This window comes from Fulmarus glacialis, unplaced genomic scaffold (genome assembly GCF_000690835.1).
Source record: "Fulmarus glacialis isolate BGI_N327 unplaced genomic scaffold, ASM69083v1 scaffold33926, whole genome shotgun sequence".
Taxonomy (NCBI): domain Eukaryota; kingdom Metazoa; phylum Chordata; class Aves; order Procellariiformes; family Procellariidae; genus Fulmarus; species Fulmarus glacialis.
Window position 1 is genome coordinate 75960 of NW_009218147.1, and position 24745 is coordinate 100704.

Below are 24745 nucleotides of genomic sequence, written 5' to 3' on the forward strand. Positions count from 1 at the left end.
TGTGACTCATTACAGTTGTTGAATAAAAGAGAGTTTGGGTATACCTTCTCAGGCTAAAATCAAACCTCATGGAACAAGTGCTCAACAAAATGAAGTTCACAGAGACACTGGACGTAAGAGAATAAAGTTGGAAAATTATATTAGCAGTGATATTTTGAAAGGATAAAACAAGTTGGTAATAAGTCTTCAAAGTGATCATCTCACTTTTCAAAGTTTATGGTCCAATTTTAAAAAACATGTAGAGTGCACTTTTGAACTGAAAAGGACAAAAAGCTCATGTAGCTCCCTTGTCAAGATAACACTAAACAAAGCCTACTCTTCTTCAATAATGATCTTTAAAATAGTTCTGTCAATTTCTTCCAATTTCAAAACTCTGAACAGTCAGCCAGCACCTCGTTTTTTATTGGTAATTGTTGCTAAAAGGACATATCAATTCCTTTTATGGAAAAGTTATCAGAAATATTTGCAGTATTTACAAAAGCGATAATGAAAATCTTTATTTCAAATGCATTGAAAATACAGTCAAGTGTAACTTGACCTAACTTGAACAATCAGGACATACACAATTCTCCACATACATGAAAAGTTTAAGCAACATTTTCTCAGACTGCACAGGTATATTATGCTGGATAGCCATTTAGACAACACAGAATTTTTAAATGGCTAAAGTTTGGTAAAGGCAGCTACATCATAATGAGTGCCAACTACTATAATAAAAGTAACAACTGTAATAAGATTCAAATGGGAACAAGCAATATTGGAATTCCCAACCTTTTCCTACTGAAAGGTCCAACATGAGTCAACTTGCAGCAGACTTAAATTATGATAATGTCTGCTCTGCTGGGCACTTGCTCACTGAAGGCTGGATACACCCATGGGTAGGGCAACTTTACAGCATAATGACATTTAAGTTAATTACTATTGTATGCATGCAGAGCTATGGCTCCCGGTCTTCTATCAGAATTTAAACATTTTTCCTTCCCTACCCCTCCAAGTTTTCTAACTTTCAAAGTCAAAAAGAAGAACATGAAAAGGAAAAGATGCATCTGAAAGAGAAGACTACTGACATCTGCCAACAAGCTCCAGCAGACCAAGAACTGGCCAGGAGTCATCCGAACCTACGAAGTTTCAGGAATGACTAGTTTCTGGCAATGATTTAAGATGGTCCCAACACTTTTTCCCTTCTGCAAGAATTTTGATTTTAAAAATGAAACTCGAGAATGAACGACACACAGTCCCTGACGTGATCATTACCCTCGCTGTACCATCCACTCTGTCATCCAAGTGAGAGGGCATTTACCTCAACTACTAACTACTGTACTGCTACTACCCAGAAGCAACCTACTACCAGATGCAACTCACTGAAGTGCAGCTTCATGTCTCAATAAGGTTAGTCACAGATGCAATTATAAAGATGGTCAAAATATCAATGCCTGGAAAGATGGATGTCCATCTGTGCTGAGACACAATTTTCTTCTAAGGACATTCTGCAGCACTGCTATAATGTTTTGCTGTTTATCACAGAGTACTAGGCACTCACAATTTTAAATAATCCGTGCACATCCCTGCATTTGGAGGCAAAGAAAATGCTTGTCAAATATAGTATTTAAAGATTTCTGCAAAGTTGGGCAGTAACTGTTTCTCTGTATCCTCACTTTACCTTTCTAGCTGTTCTGGGATTTCTGGAGGAGGTCTGTGCTTTGTGGAATCTTATCTGTACCATCTTTAATTGCTACTGTGGAAAATTCAAATCTAAGCATTACTCTACTAGTATTTTTCCCACATTACTTTACCAGTTGTTTAAAGGGTTTTATTTCCTCTCCTGTGCCATAAATCATCAAGAAATAAAGACAACGGCATTAAACCGTCAAATAGCAAGAGATCTCATGATTTTATTTAGCATCACAAACTCTTAAAAAGCCACTACTTTGTTATTTCTATTACCACAAAATAAAATGAAAGTGTGCCCAAAAACAACAATGTGAATTTTTAAAATGACAAACAGGCAAATATCTCACAGAGGGTACTTTTTGTGCCAGAACATCCTTGAAAGAGCCACCTCAAAGACAGAACATTTTTGGCTAAAAAAAGTAAGTAACCAATCATATTTCCCTGAGTGCATCCATGACCTGTTAATATTTAAAAATAAGGCTGAGCTGCATATATCAGAAAATGTATTTAAATTTTTATAGTTAAAATTATTTTAGAAATATGGGTATTAAACACAGCTTCAGTGAGAAAGTGAACTCCCACAAAACATTTGACCACTTCGGTATCTGGCAGTAGCCATTGCTACAAGTGCAGATGAATAAAAAGACTAGCCACAAAAGTTTTTCATAAACTACACCCAGCTAGTGGTTGGCTTAATTATGCAAACATTAACCCTGTATCATACTCATTATATCAGACGTTAAACTTCAAAGCTAACACTTCCTGAGGGGGTTGTCTGGGGAAAGGGTGGGGAAAGAACAGGGAGAAGCTTGAATACATGCACTGTAACCTGACCATGGGCAAGGACAAAACAAATTAAATGGCTAGTTCATTTCCCTCCTTCCAATTAGTGTTAAAAAGCAGATCAAAGAACTGAATAAACTGTCTAGATAGGGAAGAAATATCTGTAAGCTATACCAAGAAGGAGGTATTATAATCTCTAATAAGGCCAATGAAAGACATGTTAGAGAAGTTAAGCATGTGGACCAGAAACCTAGAGTTTTTGGCAACGCCATTGAAAAAAAAAAAATCACCTAGAAAAATATTTGAAAGAAAGATCCATGTAAGACCAATAACGACAGAGAGAGACAGACAGCAAATTGGGTATTTACTTTGTAATATGGCATTGAAGAGTTTGCAATGCAGATCTTTATCACATTGTGATTGAACACCAAATAGGCCAGCGCTCTGAAGTGGAATGGACTATTTCTCCTGGCAAACCTGGAGATTTTTCAAATCTGTGAACTGGTGTTTTATTAGAACACACTCTAGAACACTGAAATTTCAAACACAGAAAGCAATCTTCTTAGATGAGAAATTAAAATAAAAAATCCTGAAAGCATATCTAATCCATGGCCTCAGTCTCATTCTCAAGGACCACCAAATTCAGTTGTTTCCTGGGAGACAAAAAAAATTGCACATACTCCCTAGGTCCCAATAAAGGCACCTTCTTTCTGCCATTGAGACTCAGTGACTTAAACAAGTACTATTCCATTTAAACTATCTGCATGAAGTCTGACTCTACCCAAGACATAAAATACACTTATCATGGTTCTCACAAGTTCAGTTGTCATTCCTAAATTCATGTTTTCATACTTGCAATCTGACTGACATACTGCAGTGCATAGCTACAGCTGTTTAAGTTCCTGTCCACAGCTGTGTCCCCTACCATTCTGCAATCCCCTAACAGCTCCTGGAAGAATGCAACAAATAACCACAGCACAACAGCTCCAGTTCACAATCCATGTACAAACCCATAATCGCTGGCAGGGTAAAATAAGTTACTGGACCACGAACTGCAGCAGCTGAGCCACAGGCACATACTCACTTTCTCTGTCACAGGAGAGAGAATCCTTGGCAGGAAGAACAGGTAAACAACAACTAGGGTACTAGCATTTTAAACCACTCATGCTGTTCATGATTGTTGTCCAGTTGATTTAATATTACAAACCATGACAGGGAAGAACACAATGATCACTTAGCTTAAGCTACTTGGCTTACGGAAATGGAAGTTTTGGAAGTTAATATTAGTTACACTGCTCTGTAACCTATTTGCTTTGATTGTGTTCTTCCAGAAGCATTAAGGATCATCTTATTTATCTTTAAACATACAAGAGGAGTTCAACAATGAAATTTAAGAGATTCTTTTACTGCTGTTCAAAGTCTGAGTCCACTATAGGGTAATGAGCACAGGGCTTCACACAAGCAGTTTAAGATAGCAAAATGAGGAAACCCCCTAGTAAACAAATTATTTAAAGTGCATATTTAATTTGATCTTTAAAAAACCTATTTTTATTTTATCTTGACCAAAATGTTATGATTTGTATGATTACAGCAACCAGGAAAATTAAATTCAACTAATTCTAAATGCATGGTAACTTTACATGTGTTCTTTTCACTCTTACCTATCACGGTACAGTTACACACACAGAGGTGTATATATAATATGTGTAAGTGGTTAACAGAGAAACCAGTAGTGAATACACCTTTGGAAGTGATTATTTATGGGAGCAGTTTAGTGAAATGCATATTCTGCTTGCTTAATCCAATATTAACATGCAAGTAGAAAACAAATAATTTAGTAAAAGCACCAGGTTGAAAGTTTAACTTCAGGGACTTCATAGATGAGAAATAAATGGGCAGAAGTCCTGAAGGGCAGAGAGGAGCCTCCATTGCCAGGTAAGGGGAAAGAAGACAGATTCAGGGAAGGTATAGCACCACAAAGTTTCCAGTTTTATGCAGAATGACTAAGTTAAACTTTCTAAATTAAAAAGCAAATGAGAAGTTCGTATAATGCAAGTTTGACAAAATTCACATACCATAATATACAAATTGCCTCAAGCTTCGGATCAAAATATGAAGGAACTGCCTTATTTCAACACATAATATTAACTCTTCTCTTTTACATTATCACAATAAAGATAATGTGAATTTATTTTTTCATTTCACCTGGAGTGAAAGACCTGCCACATTCTCATAGGATTCTTCAGCACCTTCATGTTCAACTGAAACCCTAAATTCCAAGTATACTTAGAAACCTAGTACTAGGTAAGCCAAAGTCGACAGTATTTTCATACAATTCAGGAGATTTACATTGCAAGATTTAGGTCCGTATCTAATCAGAAGGCAGCAGAGACTGGTGGCAAGTGATACAAATAGAATCAAGGCTTTTAAGTGTAAATTGAAAAACGCTGCTTTTTTCCAGAGATTTTTCAAAATTCGTTGCAAAGAGAATGCTCTTAAGCCCATGTTTAAGCAACTATATACATAGTAAAATAAGAACTTTTCATATACTCATCTGAAATGAAGAAAGAATAGTCCTTTTACTAGATTTCCTGGGAAGGAAATTTTTTTCCCGTGAAAAAAAATCTAGCTGTATTTACTGAAAATATGCTATGCTTTACATGACAGTTTGTGGAACGCTATTGTATAAGAAAGAAGCTTCATTATTACTGTTCAGTGTACTCATTAAATACACAGGAATATTTGAGAAGTCTGCAGAGAAAAATTAGGGATCAGAGAAAATAAGAGGCCACTTCTTTTCCTTCTCAGATACTATACATGCAAAGTTCTTCGATAACAGATTATGTCTTTCAGGGCAGGGAGGGGCTGGAAGGGGGGAGGATGGGGAAGAATCTATTGAAAGTAACATCATAAAATTTTTCTTCAAAAGGACCCAAGCAGGCAAACAAACCCACTCCTTTCTCAATAAAGCTTCAGTAAAATGATGATTTAAAAAAAAAAAAAAAAAAAAAATCTACAAGCAGAGTCTCAGTTTATGCCTTCTTTATTTACACAGAATTACTCTGTGGTATGCATTACAAAATGAATTAAAGAATTCTTCCATTTCTTATTCCATACGTGAAGTGATCTAGCTGTCCAATATTAAAAATCAGTTTACATTTTAGTTTAAATTTCCTCTGTATGAGACAAATAATTGAAAAATTACACAATTTGTATTTGATCTTGTTTACAATAATACTTTATTATTCTTATGAAAAATATCATAAATCTCACAATAGGATGGCTGTATTAAACTTTTAGAAAATCATGCTTACCTTTTCTGTTGATATGAACTGAGGCCTATTGTTGTCTCAGTCTGTAAAAGAAAAAATTTTCAATTTAAGACACCGATGGCATTATACTTTCTGTGGGAAAAAACACCCAACAACTGTAACAAGTTACTAGATCAGATCTTGAAAGAAAAAAGAAGTAGTTCTGATCTGGAGCAGAAAATGCAAATTGGCTCTTTCCAATTAATTACTTAAAGAAATTAAGCCTCTACCGAAAGACTGTCTCTGGACAAGAACTGCAGTCAGTTCCAGTGTTAGGAACTCCTACAAACTGTAAGACAAGCAGCAACTTAACAACTTAAAAATTGAGAGGAGGAAAAAAATCCGAGAAATTATAACATTGTAGGGAGCAAAAGAAAAACCTAGCATAGATGTAAGAAACAAATTACAAAGAAAAGCATATAAAACAAATAACAGTCAAGCAATTATTTCACCGGTGTAATTTAACGAACTAGAAAACAAAGAACGCTATAATCTCCATTTGATTAGGAAACTTAATCTCCTTCCCTGCTAATGATCTTCTAGCCTCTATTATTCATACCTCTACTACCACTCTGCTGGACATTACAGTTAATTACCTGAAAACAAGGAGGTTAGGTTGTCTAGGAAATTCCAACTAGCTTACCCTTGTCCAAGAAATCCGAACTGGTTTAGAAGGCTGCGTATGGAACGTCCTCCTGATACAGCTAATGTTAAAAAATACTGACTTTAAAAACTTCCATCTTCCCATAGGATTTTGGGATCAAATTGAGGATTTCAGTCCTTCTCTTAAAGGCCAAGACGAATATTTATCTTCTGGGAGTGGGAAGAAAGCTTACAGGTCTGATAAAGCCTATGGTGCACCTTGGCTCATCTGACACAGTTCACCTCTAGTATAAGGATGTCGTTTGTTTGCCAGGGGAATGCGTATTTTTCATGTCATTTCAGAACTAAAATCAAGTCCCTTGGCTGGGCACTTCACAGATTTCTGTTTCAACTACAAATTACACTTTCTTTCCTTGCTTAAGATAAAAATATTTTTTCTTAAAATAATTTTTTTTTTAAATTATCTTTAGTTAAAAATTCCTCCAATAAAATAACCTATATTTTATTTTGCTTTTCGGAGACACTTCTTTGAAATTTTATAATTACTACTATTAAATCACTTAGTCCACAAACATTAATGTTTGATTCATTTCAAGCATCAATTCTGGACTGTAAATCTAAGTAGTGTTTTGGATTTAAAACGAAATTATTTGGTTTATTGACCCATCATACTAAAGAAAGCTGGAAGTGTATTATTTACCATTGTAACACAAAGCTGATCTGTTTGTAATTTGAGGATTTATTTGCAATTTTAAAAGTCTAGGCAGAGCATCAATTAGCTTTTTTGTTTTAAAACATCTGAAATAGAGGGGCAGACTGCCTTGCTAAAGGAGGAAGGGATTCACATGAAATTACGCTTTGCAGTACAGCATGACCAGTGCAGTTCTTCCTCACTGAACAGAATGCTAAGAGACAAGGTATGTTGTTTTATATTGCCAATTTTATTATAATTTAAAAATCAGCAAGTTTTCATTTAATTTTAGCAAGCTTTCATTTAAACTTATGTATTACGTTTGTACCGTAATTAGGAAAACAGGGCATTTCTTATTTTTCATTAAAATACACTGGCTTGCAAATCTTTCCGTTAAGTTTTCCTAGCTAAGGTATACTACTCACATACTGATAAGCTTTTAGTTCAGCTTCTTAATTTCCTATGTCACCCTCCCTTTTCTATTTCTAGTAAGATATAAGTAAATACTTACAACCTATAGTGAATTGTTTCAGACTAGTAAGAGAAATTCAATTAAAATGAAGAAAGCAGAAATTTAAGATCCGTTTTAGTTAATTGATGAATGCTTAAGATAAAAAATGTTTTGTATCTAAAACTTCCTAGGAAGTACTGCCTAACAAGTTAATTGATTAGCTCCAAAATCTAAAGAATTTAATCAGAAAAAACAGATCTCTGCTTCCATACCTTATTTCTTCCTCAGACTGGAAAGATGAGCGCAAACCTTCCAGTTTTAAACTGCTACCTATTAATTCCTCAACTTAAAAAAATAGATAGGAAACTGAATCAAAGTGAATCAGCTGAAAATATTTTCTCCCCATCAAAAAAAACCTTGCGCCATCAAAAGCTGGTTTAACACTTCATACAAGCACTTGTTTCAAATCATTAAGCCAGTGATTTCCTCTAGTTCACAATACCATGATTTTATAAGTTGTGCAAAAAATACATATTGCTTGAGTATTTTAAAAATGGTTTTAAGCTTCAAACAGCTACTTATAATTACGTGTGCTTATTCTTATTATCTACTTTTCTATCATAAATCTGACAACCATGAATCACTGTCTGCTTTTCCAATTTTTTTTTCTTTTTTTCTTTTTTTATTTTAAAATGTGTAACTATTGCCTACAGCTTGCAGATGCACCCATTCTCTCTAAAAGCACATCAGACTACACCTGGCTCTGAGGGCTCTGCAAGAGATGCTGCACAGCCTACTCAGTAGAAACAGACTAGTGCTTGCTTATAAGGACTAAACAGCCTGAGCTATTTGACTGCAGCTGAGAGGCACACTGATCAACACCTCAGCCACCACTGATCTAGGCTAACAGACAAATTGCTCAGTAAGTCTCAGCATTTAGGAGCTTTCTGAACATCTCTGATGCGTGTAGCAAGTGGTACGCTCCAAGTGTTGATGACGAGGCGAGGAAATTTTTGATCTGAAGATCTATACAATACAATCACTAACGCAGATGTTCCCAAAAATGACCCAAATCCGTTTTCAGAGTTTTCTCTACTAACTGAAATAATCTGCTATTCCTCCCTACCAAACAACTGCATATATCCCTCTCTTTTTTACTACAGCACAGTCATTTACAGCCATTCTTCTCCTGATTTTGCCAGTTCCATTCTTCCATGCTGTGCATTCACATCACTGACTTTCCTGCCTACTGGAAGGAGACAGCCAAAAATTGCTGAGACCGTGTTCCTGTGAAATATTGTTAACTGTACTGGTTTTGGCTGGGATAGAGTTAATTTTCTCCACAGTAGCTAGTATGGGGCTATGTTTTGGATTTGTGCTGGAAACAGTGTTGATAACACAGGGATGTTTTAGTTACCTCTGAGCAGTGCTTACACAGAGCCAAGGCCTTTTCTGCCTCTCACCCCACCCCACCAGCGAGTGGGCTGGGGGTGCACAAAAAGCTGGGAGGGGAAACAGCTGGGACAGCTGACCCCAGCTGACCAAAGGGCTATTCCATACCATATGACGTCATGCTCAGCATATAAAGCTGGGGGAAGAAGAAGGAAGGGGGGACGTTCGGAGTGATGGTGTTCGTCTTCCCAAGTAACCGTTCCGTGCCCCCTTCTTTCCGGGAGGTGGCTGCCCCCCTCCCTGCCGATAGGAAGTAGGGAATGAATTCCTTGTTTTGTTTTGCTTGCGTGCGCGGCTTTTGCTTTACCCATTAAACTGTCTTTATCTCAACCCACGAGTTTTCTCACTTTTACTCTTCTGATTCTCTCCCCCATCCCACCAGGGAGGAGTGAGTGAGCAGCTGGGTGGGGCTTAGTTGCCAGCTGGGGTTAAACCATGACAACAACCAAACTCTATCAAGTTAACAGATACATAAACACCCTGTATTCCTCACCAATGTCCTTGAAAGTGCATTATTCACCAAAATTAAATACAACCTTCCTTTCAATAATTGATTTTTCTTTAGAAACATAACTAAAGAAGCAAGTGATTAAATTACCAGCAGTTACCTGACAGTCAGATGATGGAGCTAACAGGTTCAGATCCTATGACAGGGCAACCAAAATAGTCATTACCAACACTGTCCCATCCTTGACAACTAGCTTTGGCTCTAACAAGAGAGTATGTTCTATTAGGTTTTAAATTATTCGGTAGAGGAAGTTGTTTGTTATCTACGCTCTTAAGCATCATAATGGCAGTCAATACCCCTCGTATTAGTCTTAGTCTAAGACCCCACCCAGGCCAACTTTTAGACAGAGGGCAGTGGAGATCAGATTTAACTCCAGAAAATTACCTAAACAAATGGAAATACACATCATTGACAATAGCTGAACTGCTACATAGCCATGGGTGTAGTTAACTGTTGGGAGTTAAATTCTCTGGCTGATCACACACTCAAATTTTCCCTCTTATGTTCTGAAATTACAGATTTGCTATGAAAATATTAGTGTAATATCTGTACATAAAGTTTAAAATCACAAATCACTTTGGTAGGACATCGTATGTCTGAAATATACTTAAGAGCAAAAATCCATCAAAGATTCACACTTATAAGGAAAAGCCTGGTTTTTGCTTTCAGATGTCTGTTAAATACAAGCAAAATTACATTCATTTCAATGACACTTTTTGTGTTGTGAGCAGGGGGTTGTTTGCTTTTTGGTTTGTTTGGGGGTTTTTTTGTGGGTATTTTGTTGTGTGGGTTTTGTTTTGGTTTTTTTTTAGTTGGTTGTTTCAGAGTCAATCAAGAGCAAAGAAGTAGCATACCAACTTCAGCAGCTCATCAACCATAGCATCATGGAACTAAACCAAAAATAAATCTCATGTGGCAGTTTCTATAATTACCACTCATTTTTATTACACGTCAATCTTTAGAGTCATGCAGTAAACAAAACATACAAATGTGTTCAGTTACATGTTCTAAATACTTTTTAAAAATTTGATATTCAAGCAAAATTGTGGACCTACTGTGCTGCAGTCTGGTATGCTATTTTTCCTGTGTGACTGCACAAAACTGTTAAACATAAATGCCAAGAACTAAAACCATGTACCAGATCAATCCACTATTTAAAGTATAGGTTTTGTTGAATACTGCTGGTTTATCAGGTAAAGAGAAATAAAGTTATGCTCTTTAATAAATACAGTTTACTCTTTTCTCCTGTAAAGGATACATCTGTAATACAGCAGCATTAGCAAAATATGATTTATAGGAAAATTTTATTATATCTTATCTGTACGGGAGAAGTATTACAAATAACAAAATACTACCTTGCAATGTACAGATCAGGAAGAAGGCTGCATGTACACACTATTAATATTTCAAGAGACATAATAAGCTAAGTTACAGGGAAAAAAATTCAATTGGATTAATTTCCTGATCCAACTGACTGCCTAACAACAAAGACTAAGGTCAGCACAAAAGAAACAGTAGACATACAAAACTGAGTGGGAAAAAGAAGCAGGAGAAGGAAAAATCACCCCTTTTACCAGTACTGGGGGTTTATAATCCTTCTACCCAAAAGGCTGTGTTCAAGTCCTGGAGATAGATGATTTTTTAAATTTTTTCTTTTTTTTTAATTTTAAGATAGCATATACATTTAGCTGTTACTACTAACAGTTGCATACCTTAGTTTATCTCTTATATAACCCTAGAAAGATTAAACTATAAACCAAAGGGATTTCAGAATAAAGATCTTGAAACAATTCGCACACAGTGAGTTAGAAAATTTGAAGGCAGTCAGCCAGCACCCGTTTCAAGACTTACAACAATTTCTCTCCAGAGGCTCATATCCTCAATAAAGTTTTCACAGAGAATCTGTAGCTGAAAGCACACCTTACAGTCTCAGTACAGTTGTGGAACTATACCAGACAACAGTCTTGCACACATGGAGAATCAAAAACCACACCTTACAGTCTGAAGGCTGTCTCTAAAGACATACCTATGGTTGTTAACTTTAGCCAGAAAACAAAAGCAAAAAATCCCACCAAAAAAATAACCAAACAACAACAACAACAAGGTTCATTTTAATGTCTCACCAGTTTGTTATAATAGCTATTCTTCACTTCTAGGTAAGAGGTCATATTACCTAGCACTACATTCAGTCATCTAAACATAGGCATTGCTGCCACTTGAGATCAGTGTCCTAGGGCAACCTGCCTGGTCTCAGACTGTCATCCAGAAGGGCACACAGTTTCTCCTATGCCCTGCGCCGTATCTGCCAGGTCCATGTAGATGTCCGGGACAGCCCAGGGCATCTCAAATAGCACTGGTTACCTATGTTTAAGCAACAGAATTAAAGCCCTAAAGTCTTAAACAAGGATGGTGGCAGGGGGCAAAGCAGGGAGGCCCTCTTAATCAAGACCTGAGATTTCTGGACACCAAATACATTCCTTTAATGTTACCAAAATTCTCAACAACCAAAGCTTTCTGTATTTCTACACAAGAGTATCCGCACTAATTTAAAAGACTCTTTCAGTTTTAATTTTGTATGAACATTTTACACAGTTATTTTATAGTAAGGCTGGTTTCTTATTGTAGAAAAGCTGTGTGCTGCTTGCAACTAAATGTTGAGGGACAGCTACAAAACCAACACGTAGATAGCAGCTTAAATCTTCGTTGCTGCATTCATGAGCTCTATGCTAATAAGTAGGATAATTAAAAGAAACAAAATTAATGATGAATATCTTGCTTAAGGCAACGAAAAAAATGCATGCTGTAATCTGGAAGGTAGCTGAAAGTGGACTGAACTGAACCATTCTTGCCATGCCCTTTCATGACCCAAACTCACATAAGGAAACAAAAACATCAGTTGACTTTAGCTGATGCAACACATGCTATTGACATTGGTTTTGCAACAGTCACTTACTCCTGGGCATCAATTAGTTATTTTTAAACTAAAGCCTGGGGATGGCAATTCTTGTACAAGAAGAAGAAACTGCAGTTTTTTTCTGAGCAACAGAAGGACTTCAGCTGCTCATGAGCAATGAGAATGAACTGAGATGGCTTTTATTCTTTTACAAAAATCAAACACATTGAAAGGAAGCTCCAGAGGCCATCTAGTCAACCCTTGCTCAGGGGAGGTCTAGTTAGAATGGGATCGCTCCTGGTTTTGGGCCATAGAGTTCTGAATAACCCCAAAGACAGAAATTCTACAACTTCTGTGAGTAACCTGGTCCAGTGTTTGATCACGCTCAAGTTTAAAAGCTTTTTTTCTTACACGAGTTTGGAATGTCCCATGCTGAAATTTGTGTCCAAAGCTTCTCATCGTTCCACTGTGCACAATGATGAAAAATCTGGCTCTTGTCAACTCTACACATAGTTTTCCCCTTGGTCTTCTCTTCTAAAGGCTGAAGCAGCACATCCTAACACGAGAAGCATTCCAGCCCTCTGATCATCCTGGTATCCCTCTGCTGTGCTTGCTCCAGTATGTGAGTGCCTTCCTGTTACTGGGTAGCCCAGACTGGACACAGTACTCCAGCTGCAGCCCCACGAGTGCTTAAGCAGGGAGGAAATCACACCCCTTATCTTCTGGTTCCACATTTGTTCACACAGTTTAGAAGGCTGGCAGCCTTCTTTGCTACAGGGGCACACGGCTAACTTATGTTCAACTTCTTGTCTAGCCAGGTCTTTTCTACAGTGTTGCTGTCTAGCCAGTCACCGCCCAGCCTGTCCTGTTACACAGGGTTATTCTCTCCCAGGTGCAGGACTTGCATTTGCCTTAGCTGAATGTCATGAGGTTCCTGTCAGCCTGCCAAAGTCCCTCTGAATAGCAGCCTTGCCTTCCAGTGCATCAACTACTTTGCCCAATTTGGTAGCATCCACAAACTTGCTGAGAGTGCTCTCTATACCATCATCCAGGCTGCTAATGAAGACATTGAGCAGTATTGTCCTCAGTATGAAGCTCCATCATGGGTAACTGACTGCCAGCTGAACTTTGTACTGTAGAGTACGCCCATCGACGTCAATGGTCCAGCCACTTTATTGTCCACTTACGCAGTCTGTATCTTAGCAGTTTGGCTATATGCATATTAATGGAGATCCTATCAAAACCCTTTTAAAATTCAACATAGAATATGAAAATTTGAGGTAATAAAAAAATACATTTAAACTTTATACCCTGAAAACACTATTGCTGATACACCAGAACCGAATAGTTGCCACTTCTGTTAAGATACTTCTTTATTGTGCCATATGGAATGAAATACAGATCATGCAGAAAATACTAAAATTCCTCCTGTAAGAGATCAGCATTGCTGATTCCCACGCATGTAACTCAGTCCCGTAGCTTCCTCGCTGCAAAGCCACCGCAAGTCATGTTGAGGTTCTGTCTATTTGACATTTAGGACCACTGTAATTCTCATTACCAGCTTTTGTTTACAGCAGTTTATGAACAAAGACAGCAAATATGTCTTAAGAATACATAACCACACAGGTTTTCTTCTTCCCCTATTTTAGCTATTCTACAAACCAGTAAGTATCAGTAAAATAATTTCTAGGAGTTCGCCTGTAAAAAAGCATTTCATACACTTAAGATTATTGCAGCAAGGGTAAGTGATTCACGTTAAGAGAATCTGACTGAAGAGTCTTACAATCTTCCTTTTTCATTGTAGGAATATGCTACTTTAAAAATACTACATAAGCAGAAGTACTTTCCAAACACTTAGTCTGAATAGAAGATTGCTCACTCTGGAAAATAGTGGCCCCAACTACATTGTGCAAGAAAACATTAGATACCCAAGGCAAGAGCTCTCACAATAAATAGAATGACCTGAGAAACAGTCCTTTATGAACTAAAAGAAAATGAAAACTTTGCTCTGAAAAATAAATTTTACTTTATTGTTCACTTTTCAAAATAAATTCCTCAAAAAGTGAGCCAGTATGTTGGCTTAACATGAAAGGATAATTTATTAAAAGTAACAGTTGTAGTTTATTTCAGCACTCCTAACATTTGCAGATGACATCATTGTCAGGGACTTGAAGCATCTGCCAGGTCTGGACAAGGGTTCAAATAATCAGGACACACGGAGGACAGGGCCTAACATTGACAAGGCGAAGTTTAGCTGAAGGAGAGCTCAAATCTAAAACTGGGAACAACTGGCTAAGCAGTAGTACACTAAAGAAAAGAATGTGTCTGGAGAGCATAGTGAAATACAAACTTATATGAGCAAACAAAATGCTGTCAAAAACTTACAACTCATTTTGGAATTCCTAAAACAAGTGTTATTACACAGGGAAGTAACTACTCTGTCCTTTCTCAAAGCCTCAGAGTACTAATGTCCTAATTAAATGCTATGCTTTAAGTAGTGCGTAGACAAATAAAAATCTAGTAAAGAAAGTCGCAGGGTGTTTTAAAAAATTTGCATGAATAAGCTATAGGTGTCTTTTAGAACAAAATTATCATTATGCAGAGGGCAAGAAAACTAACAAAAAACCAATGAATATATATTGGAGACAAAAGAAGCAGCTTAGGGCTGAAACAAATATGTACTTAAGGAAACTTGTGACAAGTTACTTCTCGAAAGGTTTTAAGAACAGAAGAGTCAAGCATCTGCCAAGGGTAGTCCATCTACACACAACACTACCTGAAAAAAGTACTAGGTGATCTCCTGAGGTCCATTCCAACCAAACAAATCTATGAGTCTGTGAAGTGCCAACCAATTATGTAGACATCTGCAAATTGCCTGCTATTGAAGAGAAAAAAAAAAAAAACAAACCCTACATTGCATTGAGCAATGGACAATTTATATTAATACAATTCTCACCCTATGTTCGGGATCTAAATAAGTTATTTGAAGAGTTCAAAAAGTTGTTGAGTCCGTAAGGGGACTGATTCATATGAAGAATAGACAGAATTAGGAAATTCTCTCATTATTGTAATTTAATCCATGGGCAGAAGTAGCATAAATTTATCCAGATATAAACCTTTAATCTAAACATGTATGCTAAAGAATAAAATTCTCACTTTTGCTCTGTTAAGACAGAGGGCAAAGCTACATGGTGTAGCACTTTCTAATCCACATACTGGAAGTCCACACCCAAAAAGTACAGTCTCTGCTTTGCTACTATTATCCACCAGCATGAACTAATGAAATTTCCATTGCCAGTTTATTTTTACTAAATGCAAGGGGTTTTTTACAGATTATTTAAAGATTTATACTCTTTCAATAAATAACTGTTTTAAGTCAGTCTGGTCAAAGCCAATTTTCCAACACCTTTCATTTATTTTTTACAACAGAAGTCCTAAAATGTGATTGTGTGCAGTGGTTTCAGACACATAAGGAGTGTTTCACTGATAGTATGTAGTCCAAACAAGTACAAAAAACAGTATCAAGAGGATATACTCTAACTAAGGGAGGTAGCAGGCATCCTTAATGATTAAGTTATGTAAGACTCGGCATTTGATTTGCCTTACTTGGAAAGCAATTCCTTCAAAGAAGAAAAGGGCTTGCTTCCACTGTAAAGATATCAAATTCTGAGGGGGGAAAAATAAACCAGGACTGGAGATGGCTTAGACACTTCAATAATTATTGCTCACTTTATGCACTGAATTGGTTATTTTTTATATTTAAAAAAAAAAAAAAATCACCTGAGGGTGACATAACATTAGACAATACTGAGTTACTACTACATCATCATATTTGTTCTGTAATGATGGATGACAGACAATCAACAAACATTCCTGAAAACTTACAGAAAGCCTGAAAGAGAAACATTCAGTGACATTACAGTAGGTTTAAAACTTTAATAACTGCAGTTCACAAGATGTAAATCTGTTTTTACAACGTTTTTGCTTTGGTTTTATTTTTTAATTGCAGTAAGTAGTCACAAGAGGTCACCACATTAAAATCTACAGGAAAAAAAACAAATAAATTGTAAGCTAGAGAAAACATGCTGTATCATTCTAATTAAAAGGAACTGGTTTCACTTACGTAGGTATTTTTGGCTTAAGAGCCACAACCATAATATAAAACATATAAGCCATTAGAAATTTTGTCTCTCTTGCTTTGTTTTAAATCAAATATTCAGCAGTGTATTAGGATAAGTGGCAGCCAAATGCAGTCCAAAGCACCGCAAAGTTTACAGTGCAACATCCAGAATTGCTTAACTTTGTCCCACCATAATATTTAAACTAATTTTCCTGTCTGTTGCATCTTGCAATAAAATTGGAATGATTAACAACCTGTTTTACTTCTCCATCTTCATATGAATTATTGAGGTGGTTCACAGCAGCACCATTACTTTCTAACCCTGAGAACTATAGTGATTAATAGAGTGCTAAAATTAATAAATAAGATAATTTCAGATTTGTAAGATTAATTTTAATTATTTAAAAAAAAGAATCCTGGGGAAAAAACCACCTAAAATGTAGATAAGTGAATTCATTTTTATCTTAAAAATTGGGCCAACACCTGTCTGTCATTTTCATTAAACCACTCTTGTTGAACAAAATATATTCTAATAGAGTATGTGAAAGAAAAGAAACTAAGCCTAGTGATCTTTTTGTCTTATATTTATACTGACATGTGGTATCTTCATGCCAGTGAAAGAAATATTCTTAGTCAAAAACTGCAATAACTGAGACTGTAACCACTCCATGAAAAACTTCCGCCATTCTACTCTGTATGTCCAAAAATAAGCCTACATAGATATCTATTATGAGAATGTGTTTAGCACATGACATCTAAACAGCTGTTTAATGAGGAACCCAGGGCTTTTTTGTTTGCTTGTTTGGTGTTTGGTTGTTTGTTTTTGTTTTTTGGTTGTTTTTTTTTTTTGGGAGGGAGGGAAAGCGGGATTGGTTTGTTTGTTATTAACCGCAGCCTTTTCTGTCACCAGTTTAGATCATTTTGAAGGATCTCATCCTTGTACATTATAATCTTAAAATCTGCAATAAGCTATTCTTGATTTACATTAAGGACCAAGCAGTGGAAGAAGGAAAAAATCCCCAAACAACCAAACAAAAAACCCAAACAACTTAGGCAGGTGGGGGAAAAAGAAAAAACACCTTCATAAATCTGAAACAAATAATACTATCACGAGCCCAGAACTATACAGCTTTTACATTTGTTGACTCTTCTAGACTAGATAGGAGGTAGGAATTGTAAATCAAGCACTGCACTGATAACTGATGAAGTTAAACACCGTCACATGCCATACGTTCCAATAATTTAAACAATTAATTGCTTTCTTCTTTCTCCTCTCCTCCCTCTCAACTACCAGGACTAACATCTTTAAGGAATTTCAACAAAAGATATTCTCAACATAAATACAATCCACAAAATGCATGCGTACAAAATTCAAGTGAATAGAACTTCAGAAATATGTAGCTCTAAAGTATCAAGCCACGTTGCTATGTCTTTCAACCCAACTACCACCGTCTCAAAATATCAGCACGTATTCTTTAAAGTTAACTTTTCGTCTGTTTTGACTCATGCCAAAAGAAAGCTAACAAGATTGGCAACATTATACCTGAAAAATTCATATTTGCAACAGCAATTACCTCACTGCAGTAATTTGAACTTTCTTTAAACCCAGTGGTGAGTTGGTCCCAAGGGCTGCCTCTTTATATCTGGGAATCTTGCAACACTTCCCAGTTCCTCTAGTTGTGCTATCCAATTGCATCCCAAACCTGCATCAAAATGAATCTTAAACACAAAGCATCCCCCCGTTTTTCTGAGGGAAAAAAAAAAAACCTGGACAAACAGGCCAGACAGAACCTGTGGTAAACTCCACCAGTTTCCCAACACAAAAGAGGGAATGTGAACCTCAGGACACATCAAAGCATACTTGTTGAAAATAACTCTAGAAGGTCCAGAAGTTTTTTGGACTTAAGTTTGATGCTTGCTTATTTTCAAAAATCCACTCACCCATGAGTTTCAAAAAGCAGCTATCAAAAAGAAGATGAAACATTGCTAGTTCAGATGATTTACTCTGACTACATACCTGTAATAGGTCTCCTTCATCAAAACGTAGCATTTCTATTATGCCATCTGACTGGATGAAAGCTGCAAAGAAAAACAAAAAACTAAGTTACTTAACAGAAGAAATTTTGTTATTAAATTAAAAAGAGCAACCTAAACATCTGAAATCTGCTGTACCTTGTTTTGTAGATAGAGCTACGACAAACCAAAATAACAATGCAGAGTCTAACAAAATACCAAACACAAATCTGTGATACTAATTTTCCTCTGAGAGGTCCAATTCCAAGATGTTTGTACTAATAAGTACCACACTTCACAAATCACTCTTTAGGCATAAAAATGTTTAACTCCAAAGTGAACAACTTCTTCTAGGTTCCCTAAAAAGACTGGCTGTACCAAGCTAACTCAGTACTTCAACAAATATGACTGACTGGGTCCCTAAACAACTGAGTTTAATGCATCTAAGCCCACAAAGAATTCAGACACTTAAAAACAGAATTTCAGTTTCATTTATACACCTAAAATCTTAACTGTACACCTGGAAAGCCTTGTTTACACTGTTCCCTAATCCTCAACGTGGCAACAACTCTCTCCATCTTGACAGTAACATAATAAAATTTGAAACAGTTTAGAAGTGTTTGCACCATATGACTAAACTTGATGAAAAGTTCATGCCTCAGCCACATATAGGATCCGCAAATTAAGCATTCCTCCTCCACTCATTTCCTCTAAATGTTTGGTCAGGCAATTGTTCTTCAATTCCTCTCAAAATGTAGGGAATGCTACTTTCTCTTAAAGACAAAGAAGTAAGGGCATTGCCCTTCCTGTAAAATATAATAATCTGTAAAAGAATGAACATGAGTTAAAGAGGAAAGAAAAGTTCAAACAGGTTTATATTTTAATCTCCAAAGACTATTCACACACACATACAAAAAAAAGCACATCTTTAGGATAAAATACAGTAAAACCTCAAACTAGAGAATTGTATTAAAAAAAAAAATCCCTATAAATAACTTCTCACCTACCCTACGACCTTTTACTATGACTGCCTTTACCATTCAGCTAGATGAAGTTGCAAGAGTGAGAACACACCCCTCTTTCTGCAAAGAGGAACAACTTCAACAGGAAGAAGTTAAAGACTTCCCAGCACACAAAAGCATAGTGTGTGCTTCTGGAAGATGGAATTTGAATCCCAGTCTGAAAAAGGAGATTTAAAACTTGATCTCCCACTTTGAAGGTCAGTGTTCTAATAAGAACAACTATTATAAGGCCACCAACATTGCCACTTGTGTCTATGATGTTTTAAAAGAAAAAGTGACATTACTTTCAGAAAGCAAAAATAAGGAAAAAGCACTCTTGGCAGACAGGAGTAAAGGCACCTACCTACCACACAGAGAAACACTATTTTTGACACATATTTGTCCCAAGCATTTCCTCACTGGCTGCTTTAGTGACACCTCACTCAGCACCCAAAATTCAATCTGCTACTTAACATATCACTGTTTGCACATCCCATTCTGCATCCCTGACTCCCTCTATATTTTGATACCTTCTCCTAAAAGGTACAAACTCCACAACCTTGCTTTCATATGACCAAAAGTAAAAGTTAACATAAAACAAAGATTGCTGCTGTCATCTCCAAAAGTCTTTTTTGGTATGCAAAAAAAACAACCAACCAAAAACCGCAAACACAAAATTTTATACAATTACTTTCCAAGCTACCATACCTCAGAATTCTAACGTTTAGTGACACAGGCCGAGAAAGCAGCCCAGCTCATGTGGAAGTGTGAAAATCACCAGAAAGGGGAAGGGGGGGCTCAGATTATAAACAATATGCATGACATGAGCGGCACTAGTCAGGCATGTCAGCAATATCTTAGACATTTTTTGTGTGTGTATTTATTGTTATTAGCTTAATGATTTTCAAAACAAGTCATCCTTAATCCAAGAATTGGGGGTTTGGTCAATCATTTATATTGAAGAACAATATAGAACATAGGGCAAGAGATTAAAAAAAAAAACAAAACAAAACTAAAACAGCATTTAAGTGGCTATTACGAGATCAAGTCCTACAGCTTATGAAGATTTGGGCTTTTAAAATTTAAATTACTGGAGTAGGTCTATCAGTTTGAAGTTTAATCCTAGAAACAAAGAACAAGTGCATTCTTGTCAATTTAACTGGCAATACATATGTAAAACATTCAAGTCACTGTTTAATTTTGTCTTTAAAACCACGCAAAAATCTGTAAGTGAACTGCAGCACAAGAAGTAAGAAAATAAAGCTTTGACATGTTAGGTTAAAAAGCAAAGTATGACAGTTAATCATAACTTCATAGAAATGTCATGCCTATCCTCTGTACAAAAAAAACAAATTGCAGATTAGCTGATATGGAGGGAAAATTCTCAAATTTTAACTTAGGGACAAATCCAGAATGAAATCATGTTTTCTCATGTATTTGATTTATTGCAAGTTTAACAAACAATTTAATAAAAGAATTTATCGATAAAAGCACGCCTTCTTAACATTCAAAAGGAATTGCACCTCTGAGGTTGGGCTTTTTGACATTCTTTCATTTTCTAGCTTTCTGCTCTGGAACAAAGAATACATAGAACTTGATTGTGACATCAGGCACAAACAAAAAATTCATTAGAAAACGGCTTATGTTCATAATCTATCATCAGTAAAACATCAGTAAAACACAAAAGGTTATTTCTTCAAATGTATATTTTTACATAAAATTACAAATTCTCATTATTTTCCTGAGGCTTTTTTCCTCTGTTTTAAATATGACACACTGTAGGTACAAAGAGCAGAAAGTAGCAACGATTCTTCCATAAGGATAACACACACAGAAGCTCACAGAAACAAGCCAAAGCCTTCTACCCAAGCAGCAGCTTGAACACAGGCAGCCCTTCTGTAAACCCCAAACACTTTCTCAGCCACTCTGCAGTTATTTCATCTTTGTTGCACCTTATGAACAAAGCAACAGATGTTACAGAACATTTTGAGCAGACGACACTGTTAAAAAGAAGTGCCATTCATCATTATATCATTTAAGAAATGTTTTCAGAGAGCAGATGACAGTTAGTGCCAGGTGAAGTCAGATGCACTGCAAAGCTTGGCTGCTGGCCATTTTGCAGCAGTCGCATCTCAACTCAGACTGTGATGAAGTTTCTGTGGTTATACCTTTTACCTTGTTTTGGACTAACTTTCAAGCCTTTGTTTCTGCTTTATCGGTTATTTCATCAAAGCAAGGAAATGACAAGTAAATACCTACACCTTCGCGAGATGAAAGCTTGTTTTTGCAACTGACTTCTCAGACTCTCAATTCAGGATGAAGCAACGAGTCACCTCATTCAAATGAAGCAAAGCCAATTACATTTTAAAAAAGCTCCACTGACGAGTCATAAAGAATCACCCAAATCCCTGTAAGAGCCGCTCTCAAACTGTCCAGTACGGACCACAGAAAGGACAAAGGCTTCTTCAAAGCGAAATGCAGTCGGTACCCGAAGAGCAGAATACTTCCTTCTGAGTACTTGCCCATTCCAGAATTAGAAGCCGTCGCTCACCATTTGCACTTGTACTACCTGAGCTAAGTAAGTTCACGAACTTCTGCAGGGCAAGTCCAAAAATAGTCTTTTCTGTCCTTTTACACAAAATATGTATGTCACCAATAGAGAATAGGTTATTACCAATGCCAAAAGACTCTGCAAGCAATTAAGTATGAGATCACTTGGGCATGCTTTACTAGGTGAACCATTCCACATGCTACAGAGGAAGATGACTGTTTCTGCAAAGTCCCTAACAATTTCTCCTGGAAAAACTTCTTCCCAAAGTCCAGGCTGATACCATCATGCTCCATTATCGGTCTAACACTGTAGCCAATACTTTAATACTCTGGAATAGTAAACTGCAGCAAATTAAGAACTGCTGACTGTGCCATTTCGGTCACCCCTGCCACATGACTGGCAACTGCTATGAGAGGGGCACAACGTTACATTTGGGGTAGGAAGCATTTCAGCTGTCACAGCATGATCTGCCACTGCACAAATCAGCAACGAAGAAGCCAAATTACACATTGGGAAAATAATTTCTTCCTGACCCTACAGGCAATTGAAGCCCTGAAGGCTGATTATAATAGTTATTAGTCAAAATTTAAATGTTCACGGCCCAAAGAAGGCAAAGGATGAAGATTCATATCCACAGATTTCAAGGCCAGAAGAATCACAGTCTCCTTTCCTCCTCACCTATGCTGAACAGAGTATTTTCTTCTAAGGGGTATACACAGATCGCTCTCAGCAGAAAACCTTTATCCTTTCAAGCACCCACAAGAAGCAGATTTATCAGATTAATGAGAATCCGTGACAATTTCAACCACTCTCACTACTAGGATATTAAGTGATTTCAGGGTCAGATTTTTCCAGCTTCTAGCTTGCGTATCCTGGTTTCCTCTTTTCAGACAGTAGGTCACTATTAACAGAAGTGATATAAGCAACAGCAAATACTAAAAATACTGTAAGTTTCATTTTCTGTTTGTCTTCCATTTACAGCCTTTAAAATGCAACTTCTTTTCATAGAAAAGCTGACTTAAGCAAAGCCCATAAAAGATGTCAGAAAAAGACTATGAATGTAGGTCTTTCCACTTGCTCCAAAACACCTTTTTCTACAGAGAGAATTTTCTAGGCTTTTCCGAACTCTTTAAAAAATGGCAAAACAAAATCCTCCACCACAGCCATAACCCCCGCCCCCCCAAACCACAGCTTTCTGGAACAGCAGGAACACTACCTAGTTATTATTAGTAGTAGATTTCTAAATGCTTTCCCCTGCCCGTTCCAACAACATCACAATGTTTGATGGTAAACACCTAAAGTAATAAAAATGGAAACAATAGTAGCCTAAAGAGATACTGAATTCACTTAAATTCCTCAAGGCTTAAGTAGCATCTTCTCACAAGTTTATACAGCTAGCAGCCAAATATTTTAATTTTCTCTGGTCCAAGCCTTTTATATGCTAGCTTAAAATAAGAAACATACAGACCTATAAAGCATCAAGTAACATGAAGAAAATTTTAAAATCTTACACTTCTCCAAAGTAAACCGGGACTTAATATCAAAATCGCTTTAGCCAACACCAGTCTTCAGATGTGCCTAAATTACACATAACAGAATAAATGTGCATGTAATGCAAGACCACTGAATATGCCAAGACTCTTGGTGTGCAACGATAAAAAAAATTCTCCATGGTTCACAGGTTATGAGACCTACTCTGACTAAGATCTGATTTTTAAGGTGGCTTTGCAAATTTTTCTTTCATTTAGCCACTGTCAATTTCTTCATTTCAATAGGAATGTATATTCTGGCATATATGCTTATAAAGACACTATTCTGAAATATTACTTAGTTCTGGAACAGCTGTTCTATAACACAGTGCTTTCATTTATTTTTATGTTAGTCATCATTATATATCCTCTTACATGGTTGTAAGAACTGTTCTCTCCCTTAACTCTTGTCTAAACCAATTTTTTAATTTTCTTATAAGCTGTATTTATAAAATCCGGTATCATCTAGTCTATGAATTTTCTCCAAATTCTGGAAATAGTGTCCCAGCTTACTAAAATAGGACCAGATCGATTATTTAAATCTCTCCTAATTTACACTAAGTTTTTTAAAAGTCCAGTTTCTAACCCTTTGTCTTAATGACTAAGCTCACTTCAAGGTAACTATAACCACATGAGCCAATCACAATGTGCTAAATGTCATTCACTTCTGTCTATGTAATTGTAATTATAGCATTTGTATCACTACCGGTTAAACAGCACAACTAAAACTGGACAAGTTGGTTTTAAAGCTTTGACTATGAATTAACTGCGTATGCACAATCACACAATTTCAATCATCCTGAACAGTGGAAAACTGAGCAGCATATGAAATACAGGCAGGTGGATACAGAATGATAAAATAACATTCTTATGAAAGGAAAATTACATTGTAAAAAATTAAATACCACACAGATAAAGAAAACCAGTATTATGCTGTAATGCAAGCAACGATTTTTAATGGCTTCAAAAATACAAAAGTCTGGTGAGCCCCAAGAAACACGTCCCAGTTCAGTGTTCAACACAATAAAAGCTGTTTAAAGAAAGGCCTATTCTCCAAGTCGGGAGAGTCGGTGCAGCTATCAGCCTGAAATTCTGCCTACATCCCAACAGGTGACTTTTCACTGGAAATGTAAAAGATCATTCTCTTACAAGCCAGCAAATCTCAAGC

General features: G+C 36.5%; 1 protein-coding gene across 1 annotated transcript in view; it reads right to left on the reverse strand.

The window, feature by feature from the left end:
* TMEM131 (transmembrane protein 131) overlaps positions 1-18560 on the reverse strand; it is an 83327-nt gene extending 64767 nt beyond the window's left edge. The window contains 2 exon segments of the mRNA XM_009579949.1: positions 5769-5809; positions 18501-18560. Of these exon segments, the coding sequence (XP_009578244.1) occupies positions 5769-5809; positions 18501-18533 (74 nt within the window). The 5' untranslated portion in view covers positions 18534-18560.
* Between the last annotated feature and the right edge of the window lie 6185 nt (positions 18561-24745).